Source organism: Heptranchias perlo, chromosome 13 (assembly GCF_035084215.1).
Source record: "Heptranchias perlo isolate sHepPer1 chromosome 13, sHepPer1.hap1, whole genome shotgun sequence".
In the NCBI taxonomy this organism is placed as follows: domain Eukaryota; kingdom Metazoa; phylum Chordata; class Chondrichthyes; order Hexanchiformes; family Hexanchidae; genus Heptranchias; species Heptranchias perlo.
The window spans coordinates 27,374,916-27,391,956 of NC_090337.1; the positions used below are offsets into that span (position 1 = coordinate 27,374,916).

Below are 17,041 nucleotides of genomic sequence, written 5' to 3' on the forward strand. Positions count from 1 at the left end.
CCATCAAACCAGGCCTGGCATGCAAGAATGTATGTATGTACAAGTACCTTTCTCATTCATTTGAATTACATTCCCACAGATCTAGCACACAGATAATTTTCCCACAGGGGCAAGTGAGAACAGTCGACTGAAACAAAAAGTTTCCATCAGGGTTGAAAGCTGGAGAATCATCCACAAATGTAGCAAAGAAATGTTCAGGCCATTCATATGAATAGCACTGAATTAAGTTTTAGGACAACCACCTCATCCTGAAGGTGGAACTAAATCCTGTTCAAAATTGCACAATTAGTTACTCACCAACAATTCGACATCCTGCTTGCTCCTCTCCATGTATGTTGCTTTATTCTCAAGTTTAGACAAACTAAAAAATGAAAGTGAGGTGATATTTCTCCTTCATGCAGTTGGTTACACAAGAGGGGTGCAGTTTTCCTCACCATATGAGGTTCCAGGTGAGAGTGTGTGCATGCAAAATACTCAAGATCCATAACTGGAACAGTCTGCACGCCCAACTAAAAGAACGTTCTCATTAGAAAATGGCATTGTGAGGAAGAAATCCATCACTGCAATTTGTTTTCACGAAAACAAAAGGGAAGAAGCCTCATGACCAAAACGATAGGACGCACAATAAAAATAGAATGGACATTAATGGACTTTGCCAGGTCTATCCCCAGCTTTGCTCTGTGTACACAAAAAAAAATTGTGCAAAAACCTCTCTTAAAAGAAGTGCTCTCCTTTCTCAGCATTTTCATAATATAGCTCATTACTGTTGTAATAGGATTTGTGCATTATTTGAATGCTTGTGTATTTTATGCATCGTATGCATTTTATATAAATTCTTTATTACACCAGTAAGCTGAATTTCTCCAGAACCAAAGAAGTGCACGCTGAAAGAAGCAGGCAAGTGGATTGCATTGGTGAGTAAGGAATTGAAATCTACCACTTTAAAATAGTGATTTCTCTTTAATATCTTGATTTAAAAGACTATATTGGCATCAGAAGTACCTAAATTCGAGCCATAACCAAAAATCATTGCTTAACCTTAGCTTCAAAATTTACTTAGCTTACATTGTCTTTATAACCTCATTTTAACAGCTAAGCCTTCTTTTCCTAGGAATCTTCTGATCTCATGTGCAAATGACTGGAGTTCTAACTGACTCCATGGTTCATACAGTACTCAAGTACATCATCTTTGCACAGTATAAACAGCAAATTAGAAAAACCCTGCACAATAAAGCTGTACTTTCCATATTTCATGTATTTTAATTAGGGTCAACTCCATCTGGGAACTTAGTGTCACCAAAATAAAAACAGTAGAACTGCACTTTAAAATGTACCATGCATCTTCAAAAGAAAACTATTGAAAGTATAATTTCCAAATTAATGTGAAAAAAATAGATTTTCGAAAATGGCCAGCTTTCTATGGTCACTTTGTCTTTGCACTGTTATGATATAGTGGAATAAAAAGTAAACCAAATGCTTATTGAAAAAAGTTTCAATTACCTAATTGAATTAAAGTAATGTGTTTTAACTGATGCCAAAGAAACAGTTCAGTTGCAAAACAGTGCCAAAGCTCTAAATATAGGACCGTTAACTTTTCAACCAACAGTATGCTGCTCAAATAGGAGCTGCATATAGTCATTCCAGTATTCTGAGCAAGATAAACAGACTTGTTTTACTTTTTAGGTGTATTTTAGTCATCAATATTGGATAACAAGTTAATAAAATGGTTGAAGTCAACACACTCATTTGGGCACATAACAAACTGTGGAATCTGATTGAGATGTCTCTGCATTGGCTGTACATATCGCAAATGAATGAAAGGAGCCATGTAACACAATTTCAGAATTCAAAGCACAGGTGAGTGAAAACTGATTGAAAGTCAACTGCATCAGATGGCAGTATAACATCAGAACACCTATAAATTAAAGTTTATTAAACAATTTTAAAATGCATTTGAGATTAGCACAGGGCATAACATACACGGCTTTTTCTTTGAAGACCCAAGTATGAAATCCAGATCAAGGATATGTAATAAAAAATAAAACATCCTAATGACTATAGCCTCTTCCAGCTCTAAGCTTTTACCTGAATAATGCATTAGACCAACATGGGAGCCATTTACAATAAGAATCAGATTTTGATTACTATTTAAATGGATTATTCCACATATTTTAAATATGTCTGGGTAGTAAAAAGGCTAATCTTAAACCTGCATTGAACACTGACCTGAGAATTTAGTTTTTGAAACATTTCGTTACCCTCTATTTTACAACTCACTCATACGTATGGAGGGAACAATCAATAGACATGGCAACCTATGTGAACTTTATTAGGGCAACTATTGGTAAAACTATGCTAAGCGCACAAGCGTCAAAATCCATTTCACACTAATGGAGATTTTCAATTCTTCTCTTCCCCAATGTCAACAATGGTTGCCAAGTCAACTTAAACATCCCATTTTGCATACAAATGAACTGAGCTGGGATGCAGGATCAAAACAGGTGTAAAATAATTGCCTTTAATACTTTCTTTAAAGCACAGACTATTTTAAACTTGACTTCAAAAAAGTAAATGGCTACAAACACCAGCGAAAAGACGGAGGTATTTCTAGTCAACTTTTCATGAGTTTTCTTATATAAAAAAAATACAAGGGAAGGCCTGTGCTGTTTTCTTTATGTTAAGCATGGCTGTGGCCTGCCCGAGTTGGAAAGAGTAGAGGAATTTTAGCTTTTCTTAATCAACAGCACCAAACCTAATCCACAGTCTTAGTTTGAGCATACTGCAGTTGGAAAGGAAACCTGAAATACCTTCCAGGGCACTGCACAGGACAAATATCTGAAGCCAAGATGCAAAATCCAGTATCACAATGGTGACAAGGTGCCTCTTGTATTATACCTGACCAAAAAAGGTTTAGCAATATGCTAGTATCAGATGACCGGGGGGAGGGGCTTTATTCTCATCAAAAAGAAAGTATAAACAAACAGTAAATACCACAGATCTCATTTGTAGAATTGCACCATTCTAATGCCACTTTCATTATGGAGCAGGACCAAATTTCATACATAAGCATGGTATGATCCAGTCTTCATTAGAAAAGTAAGACTTTATGACAAGTAATCTGCCATAGAACAAGAAACGGCTAAAAGATTAGCTAAAGAAAGATTCTGTAATGGTCTAACTGCCTGTTTACATAATTTAAAAAGTTCTAAGATCAAATCGAAGATTCCATTTCAAATACAGATTTTCGGTGTCCAAGAATGAATGCTGTTCAGCTCCTAACTGAAGGCAGCAATGTGCTTTATGATGTCAAAAAGCACTGTAAAATTATCCTTTCAGAAAAGTCCTCCAAATGGATACAAGATGAATGGTACAGGATCCCAAAGGGTATACAGACGAAACTCACACTCAGTGTTGATGAAATTACATAAAGAGGTCCTGACTAAGACAGAAGCCCAAACCACCATTAAATGAATACGATATGATTGAAGAAAAGTCCTTTTTGGTGTTAACAACCCTCTGGATAGAATAAAAGGATTGATCTTCACTTCAATCCATTGATCTGCATTTTATTAACTAAATGTGAAATGACTGTGCATTATTTGCTGTATTTTTCATTCTGTACACATCATGTACATTCTGCGACAAGGCTTCCCAATGCTACACTGTTGTACTTTTTGTCCCAGTGATTTGTGGTCGTGCAAATTCCACAAAGTCATCAATAAGCACCGGCCATGCTCCTGAAACACATCAGAAAGTTGCACATGTAATTTTTTTTCCATATTTCCAAAAAGCATTTCTACTTCATTTAAGATTGTTACTCAAGAAAGTGATCTATTACCCAGCACATACTCTAAATATGTCAGCTCTTGTTTGGTGAATCTTGTGTTCACCAAGGAGAGGGGCACAGATCAGGGAAACTGAATTTTTACCACATTGTGACAGCAAGCACTCCCGAATCAGGTACTGCAAGGGTTAGATGCAAGGTACAATTCTGTATATTGTGCCTCAACATTAGCCTCAGTTGAGTAGTCCTCCACTTCTGCACCAATGTAACATTTCTGTGACTTCTAAGTGAGTGTTAATTTTATAACAACTTCAGGACAGTTTCAGGCTGTTTGGCTCATGTCTGGCAAGAATAAAATCAGATCACCCAAATTCACTTTTCTTAGATTGAGGTGCAGTGGAGCGGTCAACCCATCAGGCCGAGCTAGATTCAAACTCAGGCCCATGGTAAATGGATACAGTATTCAAAGCAGAAGCCGATGTCACATGCTTTTTAAAGTCTCTATAGTAACTGATATGGTATGATTTTAAAAGTTTGACAGCTTTTACTAATAAATGAAACAGCTTAGATTTGGTGTGCCCTACAATTTGCAGAAACATTCACTAGCCTATTTGCCCCATTTAAACTGTCTTACACTGATATTTAAAAATCACAGATCTCATCTTAATGTTTGATAAAGTGTAAATTTACCTCTCAAATAACTCAGCACTAAATTACAAAGCAGAGATCTTAGTGACTGATTCCAAGTAATTATCAAAACAATTTTTCAATGACATTTAGCATAGGATGAAAAATAATCATGTAGTCCAAAACAGCTTTAGAATACTCTTTTTCCAGTTATTTTACAGATAGCATACCTTCTTCATCATAATTGGACATGTCATCAGCAATCATACAGCTGAAGTCTAACAGAAGGTTCCAGGTGTCTTTAGGTATTGATCTTTTATGATGTTCCTGAAATATTCAACAATTTTTATGACATGAAAACCATAATTTGTGGCTTGAATGTACAGAGAAACAAAGTAAGCTTTACTATACAAAACTAAAAATCTGTTTCTGCAATTTATCCCATTTTAGCAACCGACTGCAATCCAAGTGACCTGAAGTAAATACTAAAAACCTAAAAGTTCAAACAAAACCACTCCTCTTTTAGATTATATATTAATGACCTGGACTTGGGTATAATTTCATAGCTTGCAGATGACACAAAACTCTGAAATGTAGTAAACAGTGAGGAGGATAGTAACAGACTTCAGGAGGACCTAGACAGACTGATGAAATGGGCAGACGCATGGCAGATGAAATTTAATGCAGAGAAGTGTGAAGTTATACATTCTGGTAGGAAGAACGAGGCGCAATATAAACTAAATGGTACAATTTTAAAGGGGGCGCAGGAACAGAGAGATCGGAGGGTGTACATACACAAATATTTGAAGGTGGCAGGACAAATTGAGAAGGCTGTTAGAAAAGCATATTGGATCCTTGGTTTTATTAATAGAGGCATTGAGTACAAAAGCAAGGAAGTTATGCTGAACCATTATAAGACACTGGTTAGGCATCAGCTGGAGTACTGCGTTTAATTCTGAGCACCACACTTTAGGAAGGATGTCAAGACCTTAGAGAGGGTGCAGTAGAGATTTACTAGAATGGTACCAGGGGTGAGGGACTCCAGTTATGTGGAGAGACATGAGAAGCTGGGGTTGTTCTCCTTAGAGCAGAGAACCAGAGGACACAAATTTAAGGTGATCGGCAAAAGAACCAAAGGCGACATGAGGAAAAATTTTCTTACGCAGCAAGTAGTTATGATCTGGAACGCACTGCCTGAAAGGTTGGTGGAAGCAGATTCAATCATGGCTTTCAAAAAGTAATTGGATAAATACTTGAAGGGAAAAAATTTGCAGGGCTACAGGGAAAGAGCAGGGGAATGGGACTAACTGGATTGCTCTTACAAAGAGCAGGCATGGACTCGATGGGTCAAATGGCCTCCTTCTGTGCTGTAACTTTATGGAAATCATAGACTGGTTAAAAGATTTGATAGAGGTGTTCAAAATCATGAACAGTTTTGACAGTAAATAAGGAGAAAATGTTTCCAATGGCAGAAGGGTCAGCAACCAGGGGACACAGATTTAAGGTTATTGGCAAAAGAACCAGAGGTGACATGAGGAAACATTTTTTTTTAAAACACAGCGAGATGGCACGATCTGGAATGCACTAACTGAAGGGGTGGTGGAAACAGACTCAATAGTAACATACAAAAGGGAATTGGATAAATAGTTGAAGTTAAAAAATTTAAAGTGCTATGGGGAAAGAGCAAGCAAGTGGGACTAATTGCAAACCTCTTTCAAAGAGCCGGCACAGGCACGATGGGCCGAATGGCCTCCTTCTGTGCTATACCGTACTATGAAAACAAGAGCTGTAGTATTTACCAGAAGTCCACTGAAAATTTTACTGAGGAAGTCAATGCATTAATCGAGTACAGCATCTTAGCCAGAACTTGTCGTGACATCAGTTGCCATATAATTTGGCTTTGGTAGGGTGGTAAATAGCGAGGAGGATAGCCTCAGTCTGCAGGACGATATAGATGGGTTGGTCAGATGGGCGGAACAGTGGCAAATGGAATTTAACCCGGAAAAGTGCGAGGTGATGCACTTTGGAGGGACTAACAAGGCAAGGGAATACACAATGAATGGGAGGACCCTAGGCAAGACAGAGGGTCAGAGGGATCTTGGTGTGCAAGTTCACAGATCCCTGAAGGCGGCGGAACAGGTAGATAAGGTGGTAAAGAAGGCATATGGGATACTTGCCTTTATTAGCCGAGGCATAGAATATAAGAGCAAGGAGGTTATGATGGAGCTGTATAAAACACTGGTTAGGCCACAGCTGGAGTACTGTGTGCGGTTCTGGTCGCCACACTTCAGGAAGGATGTGATCGCTTTGGAGAGGGTGCAGAGGAGATTCACCAGGATGTTACCAGGGCTGGAGCGCTTCAGCTATGAAGAGAGACTGGGAAGATTGGGTTTGTTTTCCTTGGAGCAGAGGAGGCTGAGGGGGGACATGATTGAGGTGTACAAAATTATGAGGGGCACAGATAGGATGGATACTAAGGAGCTTTTTCCCTTCGTTGAGGGTTCTATAACAAGGGGACATAGATTCAAGGTAAAAGGCGGGAGGTTTAGAGGGGATTTGAGAAAGAACTTTTTCACCCAGAGGGTGGTTGGAGTCTGGAACTCACTGCCTGAAAGGGTTGTGGAGGCAGGAACCCTCACAACATTCAAGAAGCATTTGGATGAGCACTTGAAATGCCATAGCATACAAGGCTACGGACCAAATGCTGGAATATGGGATTAGAGTAGACAGGGCTGATGGCCGGCGCGGACACGATGGGCCGAAGGGCCTCTATCCGTACTCTATGACTCTATGAAAACAGGTTACATTGCAATATTTCATATACACAGATTTATGAGTTTAAAAAAACATGGTTCATTTACTAAGAACAAATTTGCCTCTGAGTCTATTTGCTCCCACCCAATGTTCTACGTATGCACCTGAACTACAGCAAAATACTATAACATTTCTGCAACTGCAGTAACAATGCCCATTAATAAATGTTTTCCCCTTATCTGTTAACTAGCAACTCAGTTATGTTACATTTTGATATTTACTCTAACGGTAGACCCGTAGCCACATTGTTGGTTGAGTCCAACATTCCAAGAAACCAGAACTCTAATCCCGGCCTTGACTGATATTTTCCAGACTTTTCTGGAAAGTGAGTTTTACCACTTTCTCTGTGGGGCCTGAGGATGGAGGACAAATGGGTCCCATTTTGGGCAGCATGCTTGAGAAAGCAGATGCAGTGGAAAGGAGTCAAAGACAGGCATAGACAATTTTAAAGTTTGTTGCTAAGCTATGAAGAAGTCAATTTGTTTTAGCAGAATGGAATTTGTTTGGGTGGGAAAGGAAGAGGTCTTGTACTATTCAAAACGATGAATGGAGATAGCTCTCTTACTGGAAAGGATAACCAGAGGCATGGAGGACACATCTGAGTGTAAGTAATTTCTTATCTAATAGATCCTTAGATATGGAAGTTATGTCAGAGGACTGGAAAGATTGACAAATTATAATTTTTTCCCTCTTTGAACAAAGGTGAGTAAACCAGATAACTATAGGGCAGTCAGCCTTGCATGGTAGTGGGTAAGTTCTAGACACTATATGGGAGAAAATTAATACTTAGAAAGACATGGGCTCATTCAGGATAGCCAGTATTGAACTTTAAAAGCCAATTTGTGTCCAACAAATTTAACAGAGTGCCAGCATGGATAGGAAGTCCGATAAAGGACAAGAAAAGATAGTGGTTAACAGATGTTTTTTGGACCGGGGGTGGGGGGGGGGGGTGGGGGGAGGGGAGATATAGGAACATGAGTAGGCCATTCAGCCCCTTGTGCCTGCTCTGCCATTTGATAAGATCATGGCTGATTTGTGATCTAAGTCCATATACCTGCCTTTGGCCCATATCCCTTAATACCTTTGATTGCCAAAAAGCTATCTATCTCAGATTTAAATTTAGCAATTGAGCTAGTATCAATTGCCTTTTGCGGAAGAGAGTTCCAAACTTTTACCACCATTTGTGTGTAGAAATGTTTTCTAATCTCGCTCCTGAAAAGTCTGGCTCTAATTTTTAGACTGTGCCCCCTACTCCTAAAATCCCCAACCAGCGGAAATAGTTTCTCTCTATCCACCCTATCCGTTCCCCTTAATATCTTATAAACTTCGATCAGATCACCCCTTAACCTTCGAAACTCCAGAGAATACAACCCCAATTTGTGTAATCTCTCCTCATAACTTAACCCTTGAAGTCCGGGTATCATTCTAGTAAACCTACGCTGCACTCCCTCCAAAGCCAATATGTCCTTCCGAAGGTGCGGTGCCCAGAACTGCTCACAGTACTCCAGGTGCGGTCTAACCAGGGTTTTGTTTAGCTGCAGCATAACTTCTGCCCCCTTGTACTCTAGTCCTCCAGATATAAAGGCCAGCATTCCATTAGCCTTCTTGATTATTTTCTGCACCTGTTCATGACACTTCAATCATCTATGTACCTGAACCCCTAAGTCCCTTTGGACATCCACTGTTTTTAAACTTTTTACCATTTAGAAAGTACCCTGTTCTATCCTTTTTTGATCCAAAGTGGATGACCTCACATTTGTCTACATTGAATTCCATTTGCCACAGTTTTGCCCATTCACCTAATCTATCAATATCCTTTTGTAATTTTATGTTTTCATCTACACTGCTTACAATGCCACCAATCTTTGTGTCATCGGCAAACTTAGATATGAGATATATAGACAATGGTTTCTCCTAGGGCTATGTTGGGACTATTGCTCTTCTCTTTTATACCTGGTACAGGGGCACACTATTATAATTTGCAGATGACACAAATAGGATGCATAGATAACTGTGAAGACTATAAGCATATTCAGGAGGACATAAACAAGTTAGTTGATTGGACAGGTAGATGTCATAAGAAATTTAAATATGAGGTGAGAGGTCATAAACTAAATGGCAACATATTAAAAAGAGCAGAAAAGCAGGGGCACTCAGGGATTTAGATATACAAATCTTTAAAAATGGAAGGTAAGTTGATGAAGTGTTAAAAAATGCATAAGGGAACCTGGGTTTTATAAATAGGGATATATAATAAAAGCAAAGAGGTAATGCTAAAGCTATACAAACAATTGGTTAGACGCAATTAGAATACTGTGTTCGGTTTTGGATACCTTACTTTCAGGAGGACATCAAGGCCATGGAGAGATGCAGAAGAGATTCAGCAGGGTGATCTCAGGGTTAAGAGGCTTTAGTTATGAGAACATACTGGAGAAGTTGGAAGTCTTCTCATTAGAAGAAGGGGTGGTTAAGAAAAGACCCAATAAGAGGTTTTTAAATTATGAAAAACTATTCCCACTAGTCAGTGAGTCAGTAACTGGAGGAATAAATTGAAGATCACGATCAAGACAAAGGGAGAAGTCAGGAGAAATTTATTTACATAGAGTTTTTGGGACATGGAATAGTCTATCAGAATTAGTGGTGAAAGCAGAATCTACAATAGCTTTAAGAGAGAGGTGAATAAGTATTAATTTTTTTTTTAAAAAGGGTATGGGCACAGGAATGGGGCTAAGTGGATAGCAGAGAGCCAGCAAAGGCATAATGAGCCAAATGGTCTCCTGTGCTGTAAAATCCGGATTATAACCGGATGCCTGTATTTCATAAACTAGATTTAATTTCTTTGTTGGGGACTGCCCTAATAGAAATCACTAACTTTTGAAACAAAAACGAAACCAGATTCATTTGGAAATGTTCATACTTGTACTCACCAATAAAAACTTATTCCATAGATCTAAGAATTTGAATCGCCCAGCAAGTACTAAATTCCAGTATGCAATTGCCATTTCTAAATCTGCAAAATAAAATGATAGGTACATCTTTAGTAGTTAAAGGAAAGTTCAAACATTTATATCAAGAGTTGAGTGTAGTGCTGTAGGTGTTATAGCCAAATAATTTTTAAACCTTAACCTTATACAAATTTTCCTCCATTTTGTCTTGGCTACTGTAACTACTATTTAACCAGAGGAAGTGTGATATAAAACTAATTAAAACAATAATCTAAAATCTCCCTAATCTCAGCACAAGATCAGCAGTAAATGCCTATAGAGATCAAGCTCACCACAGATACATCAGTAGGAGGTTTAAAAAAAATAATTAAAATGGGTAAATCCCAATAGGTAGAGGTATTACTGTTCTTGTAACGCAAGATATTTGATTAAAATGATGTATTCACAGTGGAATTATGTGCTGCTTGATGGCCCCATTAATCTCAACATTATAAAGGGAGATGCTGGTTTATTTACTGGCATCTCAACTGTACAGATATTGTCCTTCATAATAAAGACTATGGAGCAGTTCAGTGTAATCTAATATTTTAAAGACTTCACAACATACCAATCCAAACCAGACAGACGAGAGTGTGAGGACAAATTAGCCAATTGTCAACATGTCAGTCATCTTAAAATCAAATGGAAATGGCAGGACACAAAGAATGAATATTAACAATGAAACTGTTCATTAGCAGTAGAAGCAAAATGTTTGTAATATTAATACAGAGACTTGGGATCCAATGTGCATTTTTGCAGAATGTTCCCGTGGCATTCCTTTAAGTTCCATTCGCATGGAATTTCTCCCCAACATGCAAGTGTTGCTTCATTTATGGCAACCCAAATTTCTAAGCATCAACATCTATTAAGTGATTAAAACAGACATCTGATTTTGCTTTCCAGCTTATAACTGCATACCCCTCATCCTATTTATGTTAATTTTTTGTGATTAAGAGGGATTTCATTACAAATATTTCCCATCTTTTGCACCAAATGGGAGCATCAAGCAATCTCAGGTTAGGTACAATAGAGGCTAGTTGCAGAATATATCTCCCTCTACTTTTCCTCCAACAATATCCCTAAATCCTAACCAGAGTAGGACACTTCAGACGATAGTCATCCTTATGTGACCTGACCACCAAATTACAGGTTGTTTTGTACTGTAGCATTGTGTTGCCAGGAGCTGGGTTTTGTCAGCCCAAACTTAAAATCTTCATTCATTTTATTTTTCATTGTTCATATTTTGAAATGTGTTATAAAAATGTGGAGGAGCTTCAAATGTGTTTTCTAGGACTTTAACAGGTGCCATTAACTGACCTGGGCTAGAAAACCTACATCATGCTGCCATACTTTAGAAACGAAGAAACAGCACGTGTCAATAAAAATTGTACGCTTTTTAAGTCAGTAATAGTGCTTCAATTGTAATCAAATAACCAACATTCAAAATGCTCTTTTTAACCTCCTCAAAATGATAGCTGTTAGGTAGAATGCTTTGAAGTCTACAAAGATAGATTCATTCTCTTCAGTTTCTTCCCTTTCACTTCCAGATTTCTCAAATCTACAAGTAAATTTGCACAATGCATCATCCCATAAATTGAGAGGAAAGTAAGGGTCTCCTAGTATCTTTCTTTAACCAGCCAAGAGGAGTTGAGAAAGCAGAGTGAAGATTTATTTGCCTACTGTTCTAGCCTTCCACTCATAGGACCCCTTTGCCCACACCACATGGCTGAGATGGAAATCATAAGAGAACAATCACATTCTATCAGTCTGTGACACAGGACATCAGAATACTAATGTGACGTGTTACAGAGGCCACAAAGATGGGTTTATAAAACACTGCATAAATCGCTGGTATGTTTGTTGATCGTCACCATAACAGAAGTTTATTTTACAGGCAGACTCGTTTTCTGTGAGAAAGGTGAGGTTCAGTTGTAGAAACTCAAATTCAGAGATTCATAAAGCTTAAGACAGATTTCTAATGGCAAAGTCTGATAAACCTTCCAAGGCTAGGTAAACAAAGACAAAGATACTCCACACTCACTAGACGGCCAGAGGCTGAACTTGGACAGGGGTGCCTCATTCTTCACTATCCTGCCCGATCCCATCAAAACAAACAAAAAATATTTAAAATCTAGAATTTTGAATCAAACCAGACACAAGTCAGCAAAATGACCAAAAAATTGAAGCAGGGCATGGTAAATAATGTTGTCAAAGCACACAGCTTCAGGACTCTCAAATGCCCACATTTTGTGCTCCTGTACAGTCCTACAGATTTTTAAATAGTCAAGCACCAAATGTGACTGTTTCTGAATTTGGGCTTTCACAAATGAGTAGGAAGAGAGCAAATTCAGACTACAATGACATTTCAATTTAGCTATTCATACTTAATCAGCAAATTGTTTGATCTTTTGTGACCTAGTCAATCTTCCAAAGACCACTAACTGTTTAAACAAATTGTTCAAAGTTATCAATTCTTATTTCAGGATGTGTTTTGTACAGAAAGATCAGCCAGAATATCTGGAGGAAAAAACACATTTTTGAAGCTCCAGGAATCAAGAAAATAGCATTTTAAACAGGATTTTGAATGCCAAAATCACAAGCAGGTCAAAAAGATCAAGAATTTTCTCTTAACTAATCATATGTAAACATGCAACGAAGGATCACATAACATAGTAACTTCCATCGGCTGCAGAATTAGCACTTGTAGTGAAAGAATCAAACCATCAAATCTATACCAGTTTATGTTTAGCAATCCACATATATTCATCTGAATCAGTTCTGACCCAGGCTCTCTACACAAAACTTTAACCTGCCTTTTCTCTTTTCAGATGCTGAAGAACCTCCTGTGTACTTCCAACATTTTCTTTTTTTCCTCTCATCTGATTAATTCCGCAGTTTAATGTGCAAAGATCACATGAAGGATTAAAATAAAAAATTTCAAAATGAATTTAATTGTTACATGGCAATTTTGTAAAGCCATGAATGGTAATCATTGTATTTTTTAAACATTTTGCTAAAGTTAATCTATGTTTATACCTTTGAAAAATTAGTTCTGCCCCTCTTGCATTCTGCTGCATGTGAAGGTCCTGCGGGTCTGCCTCCACACTTCTCCCTATTCCTCGTTATCTGGCAGCCTAGGTCTTGTTCCCAAGCCTCCTTTAGATTTTCTGTGTTGTCTGCAGACATGGAGATAAATATGGCGCAGATATATTTGTGGAGATTTTCCAGAGTGCGGGCAAATAGATCAGATGGGCTGGTTTGCGCTGGAGCTGAGTATCACTTGGTCTCGGAAGAAGCGAAATAGCTGGATAAGATACTGGAAGGTCATCTCTGAGCTGTCTAACCCTGAAGGTGCCTTCTTATGTCAGCTTCTGAATCTACTCGGTGACTACTTCTGGGAGCTCACCATTGTGCCAGCATGGATAGAGGACTAACATACGCAAGAGCATGTTTAGTGAAGTACCTCTTTCTGGATTAATGGTACTTTGAGGAATTTACAGACCTCTGATAGCCCTTCTTGGGAATTTAGGAAGGGCAGGTTGCTTTTGGGGGTTCACAGGGGGCACTTTGGTTTCCATCCTAACCACCAATTCTGTTGGAAGGTCACATCCTAAGCCCCAATAGTAGCACCTGAAGTTTGGAAGGCTGAGTCCTCTGCTCCACTTGGCGAGTTAAGTGGTTCAGGTGGATACACGATTTCTTACCTGCCCAAACTGCTGTAATAGACTTAGGTCAGGCAGTATCTGTTATAGATAGAGAAGCTATATTCATTTTTAGTGTTGGCTCTTCCTAGAACTCAGTTTTTGTTAAATAATACACAAGGTATTATCAAAGAATGACTTCCTATATAACAATGTTAGGGGGAAAAAAATAAGTATTTTGTTGATAAATCCATGTTGCTGCATATATGTTGATCTGCATTCCTCAAAATGTACTGCAATCTTACCCCAATTTCATAAATATAGCCAAAAGGTGAGAAATAACAAACCATTAACATCAATGTTTTGGAGAAATGTTAGCCTACATGTAAAAGCACTAGACTAGGAGGATGACATTTTTATTACAAAAGTTTGGATTAAAATCACTCCAGTTGGAACACTATTTACAATCATTTAAACAAAGTTAAAAAAGTAAACAAATCCAAAACAGACAACTTAATTTAATTTACCATCCCTTACTTCTACCTAGGGGCAATCACAACTACCAACACACCAACTCCAACTTGTGACTGCCACACAACACCATGAGTAGCTAGATTACAGTAACATGCCACATGAATTTTTTTCTGCCCTCTCTGCATCAAGCAGCCCCTGCTGAAACACAATAAAAACATAAAACAAATTATGTGACTCAAACATCAGGTCACATTAGAAGATTTGTATTCTTCTGCCTTAAGACTTCTCTTTATATTCAGTGAAAATTTTGTCCCCCACAGGCTGCATTAATCTGAAGCAATTACAATAAATAATGTAAAGTCTGTCAGATTGCTGTTCTTCAGTTTACCTCTGCACTGGAATTTTTTTGACGGTCAACAGATCTTTTATAATGCACTTACCTAAGCCCTTCTGGCCTGGGTTCTTTGCAAAGTTGAATGTGAACTGGTAAAAATCCTTAAACTTTGCTTGATCTTTTAATTCTAGTTCCAACTTAGGCAGTAGGACTTTCAGTTTTTCTATGCTGTCACACCTAAAGCAATAAGAAAAATGTTTTTTAAAAAAAAATCACATTTCTATATTCTCATTCATTGTTACCATCAACCTATTGAAATTCCTTCATCTTCCCACTCTTTCCCCCCAATCACAAAATTGTAGTATTATAAGGCCTCAATAAGACCCGATTGAAAATATACTTGTCATCCATTACAATGAAAGCCAGACAAATTAGGCAAGGGGGTCAATTTAGAGTGAAGTGTCAAACATGTAGGATTTTTTTTTAAATTCAAGGAGGTTACTAGCTTACCAATCACACGTTTAAAAGGGCGAATCAGAGTTCTACTACTCAAAAATTTCAGCATATTGCTGTATGAAAGATGCAAATAACTGAAATTCACAGTAAAATTGGAAAAGTACTAGGATCATTTGGAAGCCTTCAGACTATTGGATGTTACCATAGGCCCCAATTAAAGTATTGATTTCTCTTTATTGGTTTTGTTCCTTCCAACTGTGTAGTGAACCTGAGGTATGGGTTTGTGCAAGGCAATTAGGGATGGGCAATAAATGCTGGCCTCGCCAGCGACGCCCACATCCCGTGAACGAATTTTTTAAAAAAGTTCCTCCCACCTCTGGAGAAAAAGAGGTAGCTGGGGATATAAGGCAAAAGGTTTGAGACAGAGTGGAAGGAAGGACCAAAGGGGAAAGGGAAGGCAGGCAGGAAAAATGCTATCCTGCACTCTGATCTATATACATAAACACATTTGGAGTTTTATCTAAATTTATCTGCTCCTTATGTGAGTTTTCATAGCCTCAAATGGTACCTGCAACCAATTATGCAGTGTGTCATAAGATCAAAATTCTGATGCTGAATATACTCAAATTTTGGAATGCACAGATGCCTCCCTCAAATTCCAGATTATTGCTTTCAGCTCTCCATGTCCCATGGAATGAAATAACTACCAAAGTGTTACAATACATCAAGATCACAGCTGGGCAGTACCTTTGAACTAGTGCACTTTTGCTGGCTGCCAAAAGTATCATGATTCAGCAGAGAGATGTTTATCTCCTTCTGTTTTGTAAAAATATAGAACTAGGATTTGAGGGAAAATAAAATACGCTCTACTCTTGTGAAAATGACATTTTTGGATAGCCCATGAGTTCTTCAATGTAGCATTTAGTTCGTAACTAGTACGGCTTTACAGATGTCAAAGTCATTACATGAAAACATAACTATTTGCACACTTTCATTAAGAAAGCAACTACACTAGCAGTTTTCAACAAGCATTTGCAAATTTATAAAAGTTTTGGCATGTATCATCCCATGAATCCTAAATTATCCTGCACTTGAGGCCTCATCAAATCTCCTTTACACAGGAAAAAAAAAGTTGAGTTTTAAAAAGTCACCGATAATTTTTTTTGGCATTGCAATATTGGCACATTACTCTAAATGAAATGTCAGTAGTGGTGTATGGAGAACCATGCCAGGAATGGATATGTTGCCTTTTAAACTACCCAAACTTGATTGCCCAATTGTCCTGTGACCAATAGCATTCACCTCCTCTTTCTCCCCCAGACCTCCCGCCCATCAACCTCAGGTACCAATTCACTAAATTGCACACTACATAGCTAGTTGCACTCCTCTTCTCCCCGTTCCCCCATCTTGAAGTCACTTTCCAGAGCAAGCCTTTAGTCAACTACCCTTATTGATCAACCACTGTAAAAACATAACTAATACCAGACATTTAAATCTTATTGGCCACAGTATCAACCTCCATAGCCATAAAACCTGAAGTCACAAGAACAGGAGTAGGCCATTCAGTCCCTCATGTCTGCTCCACTATTCAATTAGATCATGGCTGATCTGCACCTCAACTCCACTTTCCCACCTTTGCTCCATATCACTTGATAACAAAAAAAAAAATCTATGTAAGGTTATGTCTCTGTCTTGAAAGCTCCAATTGTCCTAGCATCCACAGCCTTTAGGGGGAAAGAGTTTTCCAAATTTCTACTACCCTTTGTATGAAAAAGTGCTTCCTGATTTCGATCCTGAATGGCCTAGCTCTAATTTGATTATGTCCCCTTGTTCTGGATTCCCCCACCAGAGAAAATAGTTCCTCCGTATCTACCCTATCAAATCCATAACATTTTAAAGACCTCGATCAGATCACCCCTCAATCTCC

At 38.2% G+C, this 17,041-nt stretch overlaps 1 protein-coding gene across 3 annotated transcripts in view; it reads right to left on the reverse strand.

Moving 5' to 3' along the window:
- Positions 1-911: 911 nt before the first annotated feature.
- dcun1d1 (DCN1, defective in cullin neddylation 1, domain containing 1 (S. cerevisiae)) overlaps positions 912-17,041 on the reverse strand; it is a 46,269-nt gene continuing 30,139 nt past the window's right edge. For 2 of the 3 annotated variants that reach the window (XM_067995214.1, XM_067995215.1), the window contains exons 4-7: positions 14,765-14,895; positions 10,153-10,235; positions 4,642-4,738; positions 912-3,737 (exon numbers count right to left, since the gene is read on the reverse strand). In XM_067995214.1, the coding sequence (XP_067851315.1) occupies positions 3,658-3,737; positions 4,642-4,738; positions 10,153-10,235; positions 14,765-14,895 (391 nt within the window). In that variant the 3' untranslated portion in view covers positions 912-3,657. Of the gene's footprint in view, positions 3,738-4,641; positions 4,739-10,151; positions 10,236-13,245; positions 13,386-14,764; positions 14,896-17,041 lie in introns of those variants that run through there. The other variant, XM_067995216.1, reaches the window with a different exon arrangement.